This window comes from Balaenoptera physalus, assembly GCF_965194825.1.
Source record: "Balaenoptera physalus genome assembly, chromosome: 6".
Lineage (NCBI taxonomy): Eukaryota > Metazoa > Chordata > Mammalia > Artiodactyla > Balaenopteridae > Balaenoptera > Balaenoptera physalus.
The window spans coordinates 118,421,241-118,440,508 of NC_138885.1; the positions used below are offsets into that span (position 1 = coordinate 118,421,241).

Here is a 19,268-nt window from a genome sequence, read left to right on the forward strand (position 1 = left end):
AGCTCACCTGTTCTTGATGTGGTAATATATTGCTAAAGTCATACTGTGGAGGAAAAAAAATACATTGTCATCACTGATTTTTATCATATCAGGCCTGAAGACATTTTTAAAAAGGGGTTAGCAAGGAGGGAAGACCTTCCAGAGGCCCAGTGGCCCCGAAATCCTCGAATTCAGAACAGTACCACATGGGTGCTTTCCCCCTTGTTTTAGGTTCTTCAGCTTTTAGCAAAATTAGGAGACCCAAAATGCTAGATATGCTGTTAGAAGGCATGTTTTGGTTGATTATTATAATATATAAATTATTACATATGTCCCCTGTCATTTGTCCTTCTACCCACAAAACCTTCTGTCCTGTACAAGTTATATCTATATATACACATGCTTAAATTTAAGCCATATAGTAGTTTGTGTGTGGGGGTGTGTGTGTGTGTGTGTGGTTTTTTTGTTAGCCCCTGCATTTCAGTTGATTTAGTTCGCTATCCACCTACCCATCCGTTTTCCATTATTTCCTTAAAAGTAAATAATAAAAGTGCTCTATACCAAAATGATTTCAAATCACTTTTACATAATTATTAGAAAATTTAATAGCAAAATTTTATAGCCACAAAACTGATGATAGGTCTAGCTATCCTGAAATAAGCAGTGCTAATAAGACAGCATAATACTACACAGTATCCTATTAATGACAGGTATTTCCAAATTATTTTAAATAAAGTATTAACGAACAGATAGATACAAGTCCTTAGGTAGTCTTTTTTAAGTTACTATATTCCTAAGTTATTCACAGATGTTGTATATTAGGCAACAAAGGGGTTCTCTGGTTAAGTTATATGCTCCCCTTTGTTCTCAGTGTCTAAAATGAAACTCAAAATAATTGAGGGAAGGCAAATCTGAATTTTAGAATAGGTCTATAGAATCTTAGCACTTGTATAAAGGCCTGTAACACCGTTAGCATCAAAGATGGATACTTCTATAGTGCTTCAAAGTTTCATCTTCAAATTGATTTTAAAATCACAGCATTAGAAGTTTTATGATGGAAAGGACCACTGAACCGTAGATGACATTTAATTAAACCACCCATTTTACAGATAAGGGAACCAAGGCTTAAAACTGACTTACCTAAGGTCCCACTAATTATCAGAAGCAGTTCTCTTTCTCCTGCCCTCTAACCAAATAGTGGCTCCCAAGCTCAGCTGCACACTGGGATCATCTGAGAAGCTTTAAAAACTGCCTGGCTTCTGCTTCAAGATGTTCTGATTTAACCGGCACTGGGTATGACTTGGGCATCAGGACTGTTTTTAAAGAGCCCCAGATGACTGCAGCGTGCAGCAAAGTTTAGGGATGAATGAGTTAGGGTTAAGATCGGAGAATCACTCGGGATGCTTTTGTCCATATAATCATGCTTCACATCATTCCCCATCTTGTCAACAGGTGTGTGTGCGTGGGTGAGAGAGAGACAGACAGACAGACAGACACACAGACACTGTGTCTTGGAGGCGGGGGCAGGCGGGTGGACTTTGTGCATCCAGAAACATATATCTTGAAAAGTTGCATAAGTGATTCTAATAAGGCTCACCTACCCCACTGAGAACAACTACCCCACTGAAAAGTAACCCCATGATAAACATTTTCAAAATCATTCCTAAAAGCCAATTGGCCCTATTAATTTTCTCAGTAAACCTTTATTTCACCAATAATGAATGTGATGAATGATCATTTCTAAAACTTCATGAGAGCAAATTAAAATTTACTGTACTTCCAAAAATTAGACTAGGTCGGGAAAAAAAAGGATGAAACCTTCTTGTCTGAGCAAGGTTAATCTTTTTTTTTTTTTTTTAATTTTATTTAATTTTACTTAATTTGGGCTGCATGGGGTCTTTGTTACTGCGCGCGGGCTTTCTCTAGTTGCCAAGAGCGGGGGCTGCTCTTTGTCGTGGTGCGCGGCCTTCTCACTGTGGTGGCTTCTCTTGTTGCACGGCACGGGCTCTAGGTGCGTGGGCTTCAGTAGTTGTGGCACACGGGCTCAGTAGTTGTGGCTCGCGGGCTCTATGGCACAGGCTCAGTAGTTGTGGCGCACGGGTTTAATTGCTCTGCGGCATGTGGGATCTTCCCAGACCAGGGCTCGAACCTGTGTCCCCTGCGTTGGCAGGCAGATTCTTAAACCACTACACCACCAGGGAAGTCCCTGAGCAAGGTTTACTTTCAAAGTACTTTTGAATTATATACTGGACATCAGACTCTTTTGAATTCAAAAGAAGCTGCGACTCTAGCCAAAGTAGAGTGGTTTTTGTACCCACAGATTCAGTGTCTTGGCTGAATAAAAACATTCAGTGATTATGTGATAAGTGCCCAAACTCAGGACTTTAGAGATGGGGCTCAATTTTTGCTGAAACATGACTTGACTGCAACTATTATTGTAAGCACAAGAGGAAAGTTACATTATTATGACTGTGAACTTGCTGTCTTTAATTAAAGTAGAAGTTACTGATAATTTAAATAGCTAAAAAAAAAGCTGGCACATTAAAAACCAATTAAAAATACAATTAGCTTATAAAATTAAGACAACAAATAAAATTAAGGATAAGGACATTAATATTTTCAAATAGCATTTCCCAAACTGTGTTCTGGAAAATCAACATTCATATCCTAAGGAGATGTTAATGTTTCGTGGACAACCGCGAGGGAGGAGGCAAGAAGCTCTGCATCCCGTTTGGTTTTTTTCTCTTAAATAAGCTTGAAAGGTTCATCATTAGGGTGTTTTGAAAGTGCATCTCCAATTGTGGACTATGAGGTGCTCCCAGAAATTAAAGAATGGTTTCCATCATCATGACACTGTTCGTGTCTCCTTAAGTATAAGCCTGACCACAGCCATGTTTCCGAAACCTCACCTCTTTTATTGTTCTCTGCTGTGATTGATACAGTGTGTTGGAGATATATATATATAAACAAAACTTAAATGTGTCTATTAAGTTAAAACCTCAGTTGAACAAATTTCATCTACAAAGAAATTAAGCTTGAGTGTGTATTTCTTAAGACTGGTTTGATATATTCTCCCCCTCTTTGGGGGACAGGAAGGAGAAGTAAAATTTCATACAGAAAGAGTGCAGGAAAAAAAAAAAAGCACAGTGGGATAAATCTGACAAACTCCAATTAAATTTAAATGCAGATTCGCTTTGGTGCCAGCAGGGGACAAGCTGTTCCTTCTTCTAAGAGCAGCTTCCAAAGTAGTGCACGTTGTTTGAGGACTACAACTCATACAGTAATAATTGTCTCTAGAAACAGCCAATCAAAAGCACCTCTCTTTCTCACTGTGTTCAACAATGGCTTAGCAACAGAAACGCGTCAAATAAAGATTTATACTTTTTCTGGGATTTCTTATTTGCTAACTGGCTTTCCCTTCTATCATGCGCTCTAAGATTAAAATGGAAACTGAAAATTCATATTTAGGTCCTTGAAATCAATCTATAGTTGACACCAGTTTTTTAACCTGATCACTGAAAAGGACAATTCAAATGAATGAACTTATGTATGTCTAGGATGCTTTTAGCGATAAGGGGGTCTGTCACTCAGCCCTTGGCAACCTACTTGTACTCACCATTTTACTGTGGTTCTAAGATTAGGCTGGCTGACCGTGCTGTCATCTAGAAATATTGTTGAGCATGAGCTATACTTTTTAGTAAGCTGCCCTGGAGATACCTGAAGGGGAAGGGAAATAGAAGAAAATGTCACAGTAAGTTAAACCTATCAAGTGTGTGTTTTTCCTCGGTTAAAATGTCAAACGATAAAGCATTAAGATTTTTCTTACACTCCATGAACTGCCTGAGTGTGATATCATGTGCAGCTCTATGGGAAACCTCTATACTCTGACTTCCACAGACGAGCTTTGAGAAATGGGTTATAAAATGCTGCCTTGATATAGTACCTATAATCAAACCTGGCAAGCACCTATTATAAATTACCTTTATAATAATGTAAAAAGTTTAGAATAAGATTTCAGGGTTTTTTCCTTAAGCAATGAAATGCAGCTGAGATTTCCTATTTCTATTCAGTTACTACAATAAAACGTAATGCTTTATGTAATACCGATGTAGGAGCATTTCACTGCAGTAAATGAACACCAATAATAAATGTATTAGTTCAGGAGACAGTGTGACGAAACAAACGTTTTCCAATCAGAGGCTGGGCATGCCAGGGCTGCTCTATCACTAAAAAGCTGGGGGCCATAAGTCTCTCTGGGCCTCAATTTCCTTATCTGGAGGACAAAAAGGTACTGCTTAAAGATTCTCTCGCATCCAAAAAAAACGGATAAAACAACTCTGAGAATTTAACTTCTCACTTCATGTTTAAGTAAGACTGCCAGTACATTACTCAAGTGAGAACCTCAGAGAATACTTGCCATTCATTTCAAAATTGTACTAATTCTGTTCTACGTGTTATTTGACACTCCTGCCTCACCCATGCTGCTCTCTGCCTGCAATGCCTTTTTCTTCCTCCTGTCCCAGCAAGCTTGACCCCATCTGCCTCTAGGATCCCTTTGCCAGCAGGCACACCACAAAACTTCTCACTTTCTGCACACTCACACATCTAATTTACCAACTGTTCCATGGTCTCAGCTGCTTGCATAGTACCACCCTCTTAAGTAAACAAGATTCTCCAGGTTAGGAAGATTCTTCTCCTACCTCCAGCTACTGAGCACAGAATCTGGGACAAATTAGGATTCGACAAGTGTTTGAGAAATTATTTAAGATCAGTTACAACTGGAGGTAAATCTTACTAAAGATACAAATTCGTGAGAATTTATCTACAGTGGTGTTGGATAGGTGACAAAGAACTTTTTGAGACCCTCTAGAGAATGAACTATCTTTAAAACACTTTAGAAGTATCCATTTATTTGTGAAGAGCCCATGAACACGGCAATAGTCAAATACTAAAATGGCCTAAACTATGTTAGGACAACTCTGTTCCTTAAAGTAAGGCCAATAACCAAATCCCAATCACTGAAAGCCACTGGAAGGAAGAGTAGCATTCTTTAATACCACAGAATACGAACAATTTTAAAGCTGGGTTTTGGTTTTGGTTTTTGTTTGTTTACTAATTCAGATGAGCCTTCCTTCCTCCTATTCATATAAAATAGTTTTCACCATGCTGTCACACTCTCCCATCAATGTCCTCCACAAATACATGAAAGGTGAGGCAGGGAGAAAATCTAGTTGATGCTTTTTAAAATACAGAGCATTTAAATAAAAATTGCCAGTATCCAATAATCAGAAATATCCAAATGGCATATATAAAACACCATTTTGCTTGTTTCAGATGCTTTATGCAAAGCCACTTATTCCTTATTAACAAAAAGTTCTAGATGTAACATATTTGAAACAGTATCACTATTTGGAAGACTAATTTCTCCTTCAAGCTAGAAATGTTTTAAACTAAAACTCTGATATGGTCCTTAAGCTATTTGGTTAATGTGTAATTTTAGAATCTCAAAAAACAGATACAGCATGAAAAATGAAAATTCACTCATTCAAATACTTTGATTCTAAACGAAGCAGGTTATCTTTTAAGGTCACTACTATTAGGGTATAATATGACATACACTACACGTAATAAAAGTCAATGCTGACCAAAAATCTATATATATGAGGGGAATAAAAATAGTAAGGAAATGTACCAAAATATAGACTAGTTGGTAGAGCTTTGGGTGCTATTTATCCTGTTTTCCTCTATTAAAAACTTTTTTTTCTATTATGAATGTATATTGATTTGTCTTTGGAAATATTACTGCTAAAACATTTAAAATTTTTAATTAGATGTGCTCTATAATCCTATGGGGGCTCATTTAAGTTGTATCAGCAACTTACAGTCTACTGGCTCGATCCTACAAAAGAAACACTTCCACAGGCCTACTCCTGAAACTATTCAAACTTTCCAGCATCTAGTGTTCACTAAAGGATGGCAGAATTGAAGCCTCTGAGCAAAGCCTAGATATGTTAGCTGCCAGCAGATTACTTTCCTCTCATCTTGCTTGAAAATTTAAGATAACTGTCCCTTATGATTAAAGCTTTACCATTGCTGGCTCACAACCTCAATAAACTGCACTGACACACATAAGGGTATAAAATGCAAATACAAAAAAAAAAAAAAACAAGTAGCAAAAAACACTACTGACAGTTTAATGTTCATAGGTATTATTTCAATTGGTCACTGAAGAAGAGTATTTATCTTCATTCAGCACTAAGGACAAAATACATGGACTTTTACAATCTTTATAAGGGGAAAGGTTGCTTAGTAGACTGCAGGTTTAATGGTGAAGACTAGAAAATAATCATACCTAGGAGGCTAGTAAGTAACAACCCTCAAAGCTTATCATTAAAGGTCAAGTACCTGTTGAAATCCTGCCCCCACCCAATGACTCTTCCCATTGTGCCTACTGCCTCTGATTTTAACCCATTAAAAGAATAAAGCTGGAGAGAGCGAGAGTACGAAGTGCGGCAACCCGAGTCATGGCAGGACAGGCATTTAGAAAGTTTCTTCCCCTCTTTGACCGAGTATTAGTTGAAAGAAGTGCACCCGAAGTTGTAACCAAAGGAGGCATTATGCTTCCAGAAAAATCGCAAGGAAAAGTATTGCAAGCAATGGTAGTAGCTGTTGGATCAGGCTCTAAAGGAAAGGGTGGAGAGATTCAACCAGTTAGTGTGAAAGTTGGAGATAAAGTTCTTCTCCCAGAATATGGAGGCACCAAAGTAGTTCTAGATGACAAGGATTATTTCTTATTTAGAGATGGTGACATTCTTGGAAAATATGTCGACTAAAATAAGTCACTATTGAAATGGCATCACGTGAAGCTGCCCGTTCCCCCAATGGCATCACGTGAAGCTGCCACTGAAGTTCTGAAATCTTTCATCCTGTAAATAATTTCCGTGTTTCTTTTATAATAAAGTAATGATATCCAAACTAATGATATTCATTGTCTCTGAAATTTCGTTTTCTCTGTATTGATTTAAACATTCCCAAATAAAAGTATATAAATGAAAAAAAAAAAAAAAAAAGAGAGAATAAAGCTGAAGTTCACTTTTTTCTTCCCCCTTTTCACAAGTTTTGGATACGTTTATTAAGCATCAATGACTTTCACTGAAAAGTCTGTAATACTCCATCTATGTTGCACATTAATGGACAATATGGTAGGGTGAGTGGTTTGAATAGAATTCATACTCAAGGCCTTAGTAGAAAAGTATAATATTCTAATTATAGGTATAATCAAAAATATTGTCTGAATTAATATCGTTAATTATATTGCATTAAACTTCAAACTCAGAACCTATATTCAAAGAATAAATCTAAGTTTGAGTAGACTGACCACAAATCTATTTCCTCTCCCCCTTCTTTCAGATATCATCTCATTAGAATTAAAGGCATTTTTTAAAAAAGCTATACATAAGACAGGATAAACAGCAGATGATTTTTAATGTTTGAAAGGTGAAAAGTCTAGATAAAGGAGTGGTAACTGACCTGGCAGAACAGAGGAAGCACAACCTTGGTACCTACAGAGAGTGACTAGGACAGGAACAAGAAAATCAGTTTGTCTTACAGAACCCAAGGCAGGCTCAGAGTTCAGAGGCGTGGTCCCCAAATCCTTGCAGTGAGGCCCATCAGTTAACGAGTTGTCCAAGTGATGCTTCCAATTAGATCTTAACAGACAGCCAAGGACCATCACGCGTTTGAGGGAAGCCCCCAACAAGTAAGAGATCAAAACAGGAAGAAGGAATGGGACTTCCCTGGTGGCGCAGTGGTTAAGAATCCGCCTGCCAATGCAGGGGACACGGGTTCGAGCCCTGGCCCAGAAAGATCCCACATACCACAGAGCAACTGAGCCCATGCGCCACAACTACTGAGCCTGCGCTCTAGAGCCCATGAGCCGCAACTACTGAAGCCCGCACGCCCTAGAGCCTGTGCTCCGCAACAAGAGAAGCCACTGCAATGAGAAGCCCACGCACCCAGCAAAGAGTAGGCCCAGCTCACCGCAACCAGAGAAAGCCCACGTGCAGAAACCAAGACCCAATGCAGCCAAAAAATAAATAAATAAAATAAAATATAAGGACGCTTTAAAAAAAAACAAAACAAAACGGGAAGAAGGAATTGATGGGAGTGATAAAAACTCAGGAGCAAATGAAAACTTGAAATTGCATCAGTGAAAAAAAGAATGACAGGATATAAGAGAACTCTATAAATTGAAAATAAGGTAGACAAAACAATATATTCAATAGAAGGATTAGAGCACAGTCAAGGAAATCTCCAGGAAGCAGGACAAAAAGACAAAATGCAAAGCAGGAGGGGAAAAAAGTTAGCGATCTGGTAAGTCTAAGACTTCCAACATCTGAATAATAGGAACCTGGAAGAAAAAAACAGAATATCAAAGAAACACACAAAAAAGGTCTATACCAAACCAAATTATGAAATTTCAAAATCCCAGGGAGAGGGAAGGTACTAAAAGGTTCCCGAGAAGGAAGGGATGGGGGAAAATGACTAAAATCGGTAATGTACAATGTACCATACAATGTCAACAGGTTTAAGAGCAACAGTGTAAATGAGAAGATGAGAGGGAAATGTCTTTAGAACGGCAAAAATTAGTTTCAACTGAGAATTCTATACTTTATCAAATAGAAGGAGTTTCAGAGAGGCTAGATCTCTCTAAACTTTCTGCCCATGTGCCCTTTTCCCAGGAAAATGTGCTCCAGTAAAACAAGGAAGTATAACAAGACAAGAGGGAAACAGAATCTAGGACATAGGGGATCCAACATAAGAGAGCAGAGTTATGTGAGATCCCAGATGACTTCACACAGATATCCCAGGAAAAGAGGCATAGAGCAGGCCTAGGGGAACACTAGTCTATATGGGAGTAGGAAGACAAAAGATTGGGGCAAAGTGTCTCCAAGAAAAAAATGGAACAGATGTGGCTTAGTAGACGGAAAATAGTTTTCATAGGCATGTGACAAATGTTAAAACATTTGGGGAAAAAAATAACTGTTAGAAAACAGGCAAGTGAATATAGTCAGGAAATTAATTCCACAGAAAAAATGAAGAATGTGAAAGCAGGGAGACCGGGCAGGGAGCTACTTACTGCATTTGGCTGTGTGAGATCACGTTGGCTAGGAAAAGGGGGATTGGGTTATCCTAGAGAAGTGCAGAAGTGCTCCAATTTCATTAATATTTAAGAAAAAGAATGAAGGGTGTACAAGGAGGAGGCACAGTCAGAGAACTATATGGCTCAGCAATGCACAATATTTGCAGAGTCGTAGTAATGTAAACATTGATTCTGATTTAATAAAAACTGATACATGTTGAGGGAACACAGGGAGGGAAATAACGTCATGGTGGAGCGAAGAAGCTCAGCTTTCACCTGCTATGACAAGAAGTCAATGGACAGTGCTAAAAATTAACTTACCTGTTATACTTTTATTACTTTGGTTAAAAAATAAGATCAAAAAAATAAGGCAAAAGAATTTAAGGCAGATCTTTATACTACAACCGTATTAGTGAAATTTAACGTAAATGTCAGAACCCTTAAAAAATGGGCACTACTAAGTCAAAGACTTTCCTGAATCCATTTGATAATTAGGAAAATAGAGATTTAGAAAATCTACAAAAAAGAGGTCCATGCTAACAGTATTGGATCCATCATATTTTTAGGAATCATGGCAGACATATTTTTAATTCAAACTATTAATTTCTTAACTTTTCAACTGTTTACTTACATGGTTGAAATGGTTGCTCCTCCTCTTTTCCCGCACTAAGAATAAAAAAAATTAACTGATGAATTCTGATACAAATGCCATAGAAAAATAAAAGTAGTCACTAATTATCTGATGGATTACCAATAACACAATGAGATAGAATTCCATTCTATTTTTTAAAATAATTTCCAACAAAATATATAATTTAAATCACCCAGCAAGATGAGTCCTATAAATAAAATCTAAAAACTTAGTTTCACTTTTTTGACCTAATAGATATTCTGTATTAGGCACAAATGAAAGACTCCCCATTTACAAAAGAAAAGGACAAAGCAAATCAGGCCAGGTGAGAAACTTAGCTAATAAAAAAATGTACCTGCTGCATAGCTGAACTACTAGCCAGGAGTATTTTCTAAGTCTTCATTTACACACAGCTTACTTTAATTACCACAATCTACAGATGACGACTCTACGAACCAGTTTCTGGCCAGGCACTCGTCTCCGAACGCACCAGGATCTCTGGAAGCATCCTGAACCACTTAATGGTAACCTACTCAAATACCTTACTGAAAAAATACACAACTGGAAAGTAACCTATGTTAAACGTAAATTTTAAAATGAGTGTGCTGACCTAAATGAACATATCTACAGCACACAAAACGGTTTTGCTCCAACAAAGGCCAGAAGAATAAAAGCCTGAAGAGGGTCTTAGGCCACACTCTTGCTCACATTGCCTCCTTTAACTCCAGACAGGCATCACAGGCACGGATTCCTTAAGGCTGAAGAGAGAGACAGGCATGGGACAGCTTTTCTTTTACTGTCTCCAGAGCCCCTCTACATGTGAGCAGCTCATGGCTCTGGAAGAAACTGAGAAATAGAGCAATCCTAACCAGAAAGGAGTGGCTCAAGTACACACACTAGAAAAATGCAAGTTAGAAACCCCAGGAGCTTCCAGGTTGGTGAGCATGTAGTACCCTTGCAGAGGGCATCAAAGCTCTGTGCCCTGTCCCCATGCCTGGCCCTATGCATCTCTTCCATCTGGCTGTTCCTGAGTTATATCCTTTTATAAAAACCAGTGATCTAACGGAAAAAAACAAAAAGCAAAACAACAACAACAAAAAACCAAACCTCCGTTTTTTATTGTGCTGCATCACTTTAAATATTATGGAATGTTCACTTCTTGTATTCCTGCTCTCGTAATCAACTGAAAAACTTGGTCACGTATGGCTTTTTAGCAAATAAACTAGGATTTAACATAACATTCAGGAAGACAAGCAGGCAAGCAGGAGTGCAAAAAATTCTACGGTTCTGATTCTCATCTTAAAACAAGGAGGACACAGGAAATGTATATGAGTTTCACATGCTGAGGATAATCTTCTGGAAAACCCCATATGGCATGTTGCTCTTATTACCCTGGCACAGCACTACATTAGGATGAGAAAGTTTTGAATAGCTTAAAAGTTCTGAGTAGCATAAATCTGGATGTGAGATAGGCTCGTCTGGTTGAACACTGTGTAAAACAGGGCCAAAATCACAAGGCTCAATTCCCACATATAACAACTGATTTTTCTGATTTGATCAAATGAAAACCTAACTGTGACCTAAACCCTATCATTTGTCTTTAACATATGTGCTCTTCGGAGCAAGGGGAAAAGGACAAAGTAGCATGGAGAAATAGACCACATCTAAATCATGTGGCCAGTTGACTATGTTGATAAAGAGGTGGCAAAATGTATAAACAGATAGTCTAAGTGTTCTCCTCCCTAAAACACTGACAACTAAAGGAAACTGTATCATCAACATATTAAAATAAGACAAGTGAATACATAAAAAAGTGAAACATTTAAACCACTGTAAGAGTTTTTCTAAATACCTCCTATAATACACAAAACAAAAACAGTTTTCACTCTTTTTCTCAGGGAAAAAAAAGCATTGCCTTACCATCTGTTTGAGATTTGCTCGGAAAAATGGTGCTTGCCCTTGGGTGGTCAGAAGGGTTTGGTTCCAAAGCTAAGTCTGTATAGGAAGAAGAGAAAAAGGTGTGGTGATTTAGTTGAGTAGAAAAATACATGATTTTAAAGATAGCTACACATTGATTGAAACCAGTTATTAATAGTCTTGAGAAGAGCTTTTAGTAATGACAAAAAGGCAATTTTAGTAAAGGCACAATATAAAAATTCTATTGGGAAACAGCAAAATTGTAGAAACTCTCCATACATGTGGACTAAAACCATGGCTATGTCTTAGACTTCTTTAACTTGCACCTAAATAATCTATGCCATTTTTAGATGAATCATATATGTGACTCCCCTCCTATTTATCAATTAAAAATTCAGTCACCCTCTTTTAAAGCTGATATTACTAGCACATTCCAGGAACAGTCTCAAGAAGCAAGTTATGCTGTGGCCAACTACTGTCAGATACCAGCTCAATATATCAAATATGCCAAAACGAAGTGAGTTGCTTTTGGCAAATGTTCTTCAGACAATCAAATGGCTAATTCTAACTCCATTCAACAAATGAACTCATTTCATTGGCTGTGGTTTATCTGGGGGCTATTCATCATGGCAGATTTAAGAGGACTACATAAAAGTTCAATGTTCTAATCTAGAGGAACACTTCCATGAGAGTGATTTTTAACTTTGCCCTCTATTTCCAAAGCTAAACTCACTTCTTCATTCCACGCTGCATGATTAATTTGGGGCTTCAATAAGAGTACTTTCTGGAGCAGATCATAGGGCTACTAGAAAAAAATTTTGGCCATACCTACACGAAAAGGTGGGTCTGCCTGTAGCCCACCTTGCACCAAGGTGGGATAGCGTCTTCTATTTAGGCAGAAATACAAAACAAGCACAAGCTACCACACAGGATAGTACGGTTGTTGTTTCAAACAAACAAACAAACATAAAAGCCCTATGACACTTCCTCAGCAAAGTCCATCTCAAACCATTTAACCAATCTTTTAAGAAACTGGACCAAGATTCAGATAAAGAGTAATGGTTAAGGCAATTATTTCCCAAACCACATAATAACTGATCTGTTTTTGAAAGATGGCTTTGATGGTCAAAGTGAAATACAAATATATCCCTGCCTCTTAGAGAATCCAAAGAATACACACATTGATATATTAAAAACTAATTAGTCTAGTAGTGAATTCTGTCTAACCCAGCATTTCACAAATGTATCTACCTAGAATCCCCTTTTCCCACCCAGAAAGAATGTGGCACGAACAGTAATTTTGGACTTCCCGTTTTAACAGGAATCTGAGCCATCCATTTTAATGTCATTGCCAGCACTAGTAATTTACAGAGCTAAACCAACTGCTTTGTTCTTCATGAAAATTCCTTCACTGAATTTGAAGTTTATCAAGCTGCTTTTGGAGAAAATATTCTATTCAACATTTTTATGTAAAAGACCCATACAATTATTTTAAAGTTTTTTTCTCCTACATATTTGAAAAATTAAGACAATGGGAAAATAAATTATTTCAGCTGTACACAAAATGGCAGGCAGAGACTTTCACAGCTGCCTCTAACCTATAGCTTCCGAAAGAATTCATGACTACTTACCTATACCAAAAAGAAAGTAAATAGACTACATTTGAATCTAAAAAATAAGCAGAAATGTTTGCAAAGTAGCTGTCTTATTTATCAGTGTCTATGGCATGGTAAAACTTAACAATTTTCAATGGAAGTCCAGGAAAATTAAGTGCCAGAATCAAAGAGAAGCAAGCTTTAACACACACACACACACACACACACACACACACACAGCCGCCAAACCAAGATGTGCTACTACAGATCTAAATACAAAAGTCAAGAAGGCTGGGATAAAAGAAATGACAACATGCAAAAAAAAAAAAAGTAAACTTAGCCCAAGTGACCAGAAAAAAGCTGGCACTCTCCCTACTCTATCCTAGGGGGTTCAAAGGTAGGCACAGGACCCAGGAACGGCCAATCAATCACAGCTGTCCTGGGGCTTGCCAAGAAAAGAGAAAGGCAGAACTGTACTCTAGGATCCTTAGCTAGTCTTGAGCTGCTGGACACTCCCCTTGCTATCATGAGGGGAAAGGCTTTTCAGGAGACATCAACAGAGGAGAGCAGAACTGAGGAGATCATTTAACTCCTGGGTCAAGTAGTGCTTAACTCTGTGATGTTCTTTTAACTTGCAACTGAAGGAGACCTGGTTAATCAGCAGTACTGATGATCACACTAAAGGTGGGGAAAGGTAAAAGTCACTTGCTCATTCCTTTAACAAATATCATGAACAAAAATCTGCATGAGACAAAACGATGCTCTGTTTAAAAGTTACACACAACCATTCACAATCATTAACACACAATGATTCACAACCGTTACTTTTAGTTGCTTTTCTTATACGTTAAAAAAAGCTCTAATTAGTGTACAATTTATGTCTTCTTGTTACTAAGAAGCGCTCTCCACCCCACTGTTGCATATTTATTGTTTAATGAATACACACTGGCCCATCAAGTGTTATTCCTATACTGGACTTAGCCAATCCCCTATTGCTGGGGATTGGTGCTTACAAAGTTCTATTCTTAAAATATTATGAGGAAAATCTTCATGTACATAGTTTTTTAAAATAATGGTTTTATCTCCTTAGCAAAGATCTTCGGAAGTGGAATGACTAAGCCAAAAGGTTAGATCACTTTCACGGCTCCATGTACAATGCTAAATTGCTTCCTAAAGAAGGTGGGGGGCACATTAGGGTATAATGCTACCAATCATGACATTTTGAGTTCCTACCCTTGCTTTGGATACTTGAAAAAAAAAAAAAAATTCCTACTGATATGAATGAGGAACCTCACTGTAGATCTAATTTGTATTTCTTCTGATTACACAGTTTGACCATTTTCCCACAGTTATCAGTGTTATTTCCACTTTGGTGAGTTGGCCTATCATTTGAATGTACTGTAAACACCAGGGCCCTACTGCTGTCAGTTTGCATGAGGTTTTCAGAAAATATTAATCTTTTGTTTATAGCCTATATAACTTGCACTTTTTGCTAATGAAAAATACCACATCACTATCTTATAGAATGGACATGTGAGCCATTAGACAGTAAACTCATACATACACACAATATTTCTGCACTTCCCATGAACTATCTTCCCAAGAGCCTAAGGAGACTATGATAAAACCTACCACACTCTTCACTATCACAAAGGTAAGACTGCCAACTATTAAGCAAAGCTTTACCACCCACCATCCCTCTCATCCCTCTCCCCACCACATGCACACACAGTAATTTAGAGACTTCAGGGAATTACTGTGCATTCAGGAAATTACATGGATTCTTCCGAAAGTTATTTCTTTAGAAACCTCTAAGAATGTTTTACCCAGGAGAAATATTCTTGAGCTCATGATTAGGGGTTATGATTAAAACTGTATTTTAAGACCCATCATTTTTGTATTATCAATTTAAATTGCAACTTATTTGACAGCATGATAGGTCGATGTAGAAAAAGTATGATTAAAAAAAAATTAAACTCGGTCTTCATGTAAACATTCCTCAGAGGAAACCTGTAAAACACCACCGACACTGAGTACTGTTTTTCCTCCAATCTAAGATTCTACCAGTTGTTAAGATCCATCTCAATTGCAGTTGTTAAAAGTGTGAAAACATAGGCAACTTAGAACAAATGAAATGCATTACTGAAGGCTAAAAGTGTTAAAACTATGCTATCAAACTGTCGATAAATGATTTGTCCTTGTTAAAATATTAGAGGGAGAGGGAAGTGACCAAGAAAGCATCTGACAGAAGCAGCATATTTCAGAAAGCGATTAATATCGACATATTGATTTCAATATATTCCAAATAAACAGGAGATGTCAGCAGTTTCTGGGCCAACTGCTGAGCACCAGTTTACTTAACGGTAACCACTGCATTTACTGAATTGCCCTAGCATCCCTATACTGTGCAGTGTATTAGTTTTATGGCTCATAATACAAACATTACAATCTTTACAATTACCATGTAAACTGATGATTTCATCTCTTTGCGTCCACACTTTCCACCGCAGTCAGGGAGTTCCTGCCAGCCAGCCCTGAGCTGGGCTGCCTCACCAGCGGGTACACAGCAGGCTCCTGCACCTGCCAGGCTACTGCTCACCCAAGCCTTGATCCTGCTTTCCTAGCTTCTGACAATCCTGGCTTCCAAACTTCCCAGCTCTGGTTTCCAACTGCTTCTGTACCTGCCTCTACCCTGGTTCTCAGTTTTGCCTTATTTTAATCCTCAATCAGTGTTACAGTGATCATGACTGAGAGGTGACACATAGGTAAGTACACCTGGCTTTATATATTTCTAAAGAGCACTTTACTCAGTTTCTTGGACTTTTAAGAACCTTTCTGGGTTGCAAGTTACCTTCATTTCATTTCACATTACGCAGTGTTACTGTTTTAACTCTTAAGTTTTATTACTTTAATACACTAAAACAACAACAACAAAAAAGGCTGAGAAAAAAGGTAGTATTCCAAAGAAGCTCACATAATGTCAACAATAAATTCTGTTCCTATATGCCATGCATTTGGAATTTACAGTCCTACTCTCTATCAATACTCATTTTTAAAACCTTGGACAACTCAATTTATACCTAAGAGAAGAATTCCTACACTACCTAACTCAGAACATGGTGAGAATCAAATGAAATGCAAGAGCAATCTATATACTACAGCCTATTTTAGACCCTTATTAATATCGCTTTTTTGTTCAAGCCACTGTTGGCTCTCACCTGAGCTACCGCACCAGCCTCCTAACTGGTCTCCCTCTCTGCTTCCTTCCACCCTTACAGTCTATTCTCACACAGTAGCTGGTCTGATCTCCCTCCGCCCTCTCTACCCCCCTTCCCTTTTTCTAAGAATTAACATCATTCCCCTGCATATAATCCTTCAATGGTTTCCCATTACAATTAGACTAAAATTCATATTTTTTGGTCAAGGCCCACTAGGCATACAAGGTCTTAATCCCCCATATTCCTCCTGGCATTCATTCACTCAGCTGCAGCCACCCATCTTTCTGTCCTTGGCACGCATCAAGCATATTCCCTTCTTAGGAACTGCACAGAAGCCTCTTCTCCCACAGCCTCACACGGCTCTCTTAGGACTGCTCATGGGTCGCTTAAGGAGAGAAGCTGTCTTTAACCACCCCTTGTAAAACTGTCCTCCTCCCCAGCCCATTACCTTCATTTTCTTTCTTAGTGTTCTCACTACGTGATGTTATTCTTGTGTCGTCAGCCCCCAGGCACCTCTAGAAAGTAAGGACCTGAGTTAGGATACGGGTTTTGTCTTGTCTAACCACTGTTTGTCCTGCCTCTGGAATGGTGCCTAATAATCATGTTTCAGTGTACCCAAAACCAGTTAAGGTTTTCCCAATTTTCCCACATCATCTAAGATTTCTTCTAATGCTGTCTTTTGATGTGTCTGTCACCTAGGACCAGAGTTAATTTCAGATCTCTTAGAGTAGTAGTTTAGTTACTCAGAATCAAAGACACAAGACAGGTTACCAAGAACCACGAAAACCTAAAAGAGGAAATCTAATGTTCAGTGAAAAATCAATGGTAACTTTAATTTGGAAAAAGAACATTTAATGTTAAAATACCTTTACTACAAAATGACTCACCCTATGAATTTAATTAAGTCGTAAGACAAAGTGTACAATCAGAATGCTATAGGGAAGTATCAATACAATGCATCAGTTTTTATCTGTGTCCCCTGACTAAAGCATTATAATGGGATTATAAAAGATGCTCAACCATAAAGGCTGGGTAAATGAATTATGCTCCAAGGTTATTCGATGGCCCAGTAAACAGTTGGTAAAAGGCAGGCTGTAGAGCTATGCGCAGCTGCATGGAAATACATCACCCTGGAGCACTCTCTAGGTGTCAGCACGGTTACAGGAGCTTCATGTTGTTACTTTTCTTTATAACAAAAAGTTACAAAGTGGCACATAAAGAACAATCCCATCTTTGTAAAATAAACACAATGTTATGTTTATATGCATACAAAAGGTTCAGGAAGAATCAACACCAAAATATTAATAAAAATTCTGGATATTCTGTGTGTGAGTGAAGGACTTTTCTGTGTTTTCTCAATCTTTCACATCAAATGTTCATTAATACTGTCACCAAAAAAAGGAAAGATCTGTTGCTCAGAGGTTTTTCCACATCATATTGCCAATTCCTTCCCTACCCACTCTTCAGGGGGATGGGAGGTAGGGGTCACTTGAGAGAGCACCTTTCACCAGAAAATTAGCAAAGCTCCTAAGGTCAGAACATAAAGGCTGTATGAAAAGTTGATGAATAAAAATAAAATCAGATAATAGGACCGTAGCATCTTCTTTTCTATTATGACACTACCATCAGTTATATTAGATATACTGTTAAAGACAAAGTAGTAAAAAATTCTTTTGAGTCTATCTGAAATCTATACTACGTTCTTAGGAGTTACTTTTTTGAGATGGCTTGAAGAAATCATGTTCTTCTCCAATGTTTCTGAAGAACAAGACAGAGCATCATTTATGTACGATTTTCTCTAAGTAACCAAATAATTCTTCACTGTAGAAAAGCCAAAATGTTTTATATCTGAGTAGGTATTTCTCAGTTTCCAGGGAAACTGATACAAAATTGTCTGAAATAAAGACATGAAGAGCAAACTTCCAATGTGCCTGTACTTTATATTTGGTGTTCTGACCTTGTTTCTATGGAAACTTAATTAATAGGCAAATGCTGAAATTGAGGTTTCTCTTATCACTTTATCGAATGCCCCCCCAAAAAAGACAAATTGAAATGAAATTTTAACAATCATGTTAAACATAAAAAGGTAAATTCTGTACTCATGAACTCTATTTTTCCAGTTCCTGATTTAGCACTCCTTCCTTATCATACATAGTCGTATGCTAAATGCTTAGTACCTTACCTGCCCGCTTACCAGCTTCCCCTAATGTCCCTCTGTCCAGGGCATTCTCGGCTTCAATTGGATTTCACCAGAACAAACTCTTTAAATTATATCAACGTGTTTACCTGACTGATAAATTTAGGCTATTTCATGACTTCTACTTTTATTCATATCCATTGCAATGTATGTACAGACAGAGAATGGAGAGGTAAATGTTGCTTCTGAGTTGTGTACAATAAACTGGAATGGCAATAATCAAAACTGGAGTATGCTGAGATAGGCCTAACTTATGGATAAATTATAATAAAATATAAGGTGCACTCTAAACAGTTTCTTAAGCATCCCAAGAACTGAATTTGGCATATCTACCACCTCCCAAGTCTGTCTCTTTTGTTCAGTAGCTGTGTTACACAGTCATTTCAGATCTCTAAGTCTTGGCTTCTTCATCGGCAACAGAGGGAGAATATATACGGGCCTTATTTGTAGATGGAAGGGCCGAGTGAAATACACAAGAAAATGCATTGTAAATCTTAAAAGAATTCTATAAAGGTCCAATTTTCGTCTCTCATCCTACACTAGCCAACTACTAACTGTTTTTAAAAATCATTTAGAGGCTTACCTTATA

At 37.8% G+C, this 19,268-nt stretch overlaps 1 protein-coding gene across 1 annotated transcript in view; it reads right to left on the minus strand.

Annotated features, from left to right (window-relative positions):
* LOC309662263 (cyclin-Y-like protein 1) overlaps positions 1–19,268 on the minus strand; it is a gene marked incomplete at its 5' end in the record, with an annotated part of 84,168 nt that overhangs the window by 12,755 nt on the left and 52,145 nt on the right. The window contains 4 exons of the mRNA XM_082464722.1: positions 8–43; positions 3,596–3,696; positions 9,753–9,787; positions 11,673–11,747. Of these exons, the coding sequence (XP_082320848.1) occupies positions 8–43; positions 3,596–3,696; positions 9,753–9,787; positions 11,673–11,747 (247 nt within the window). The remainder of the gene's footprint in view (positions 1–7; positions 44–3,595; positions 3,697–9,752; positions 9,788–11,672; positions 11,748–19,268) is intronic.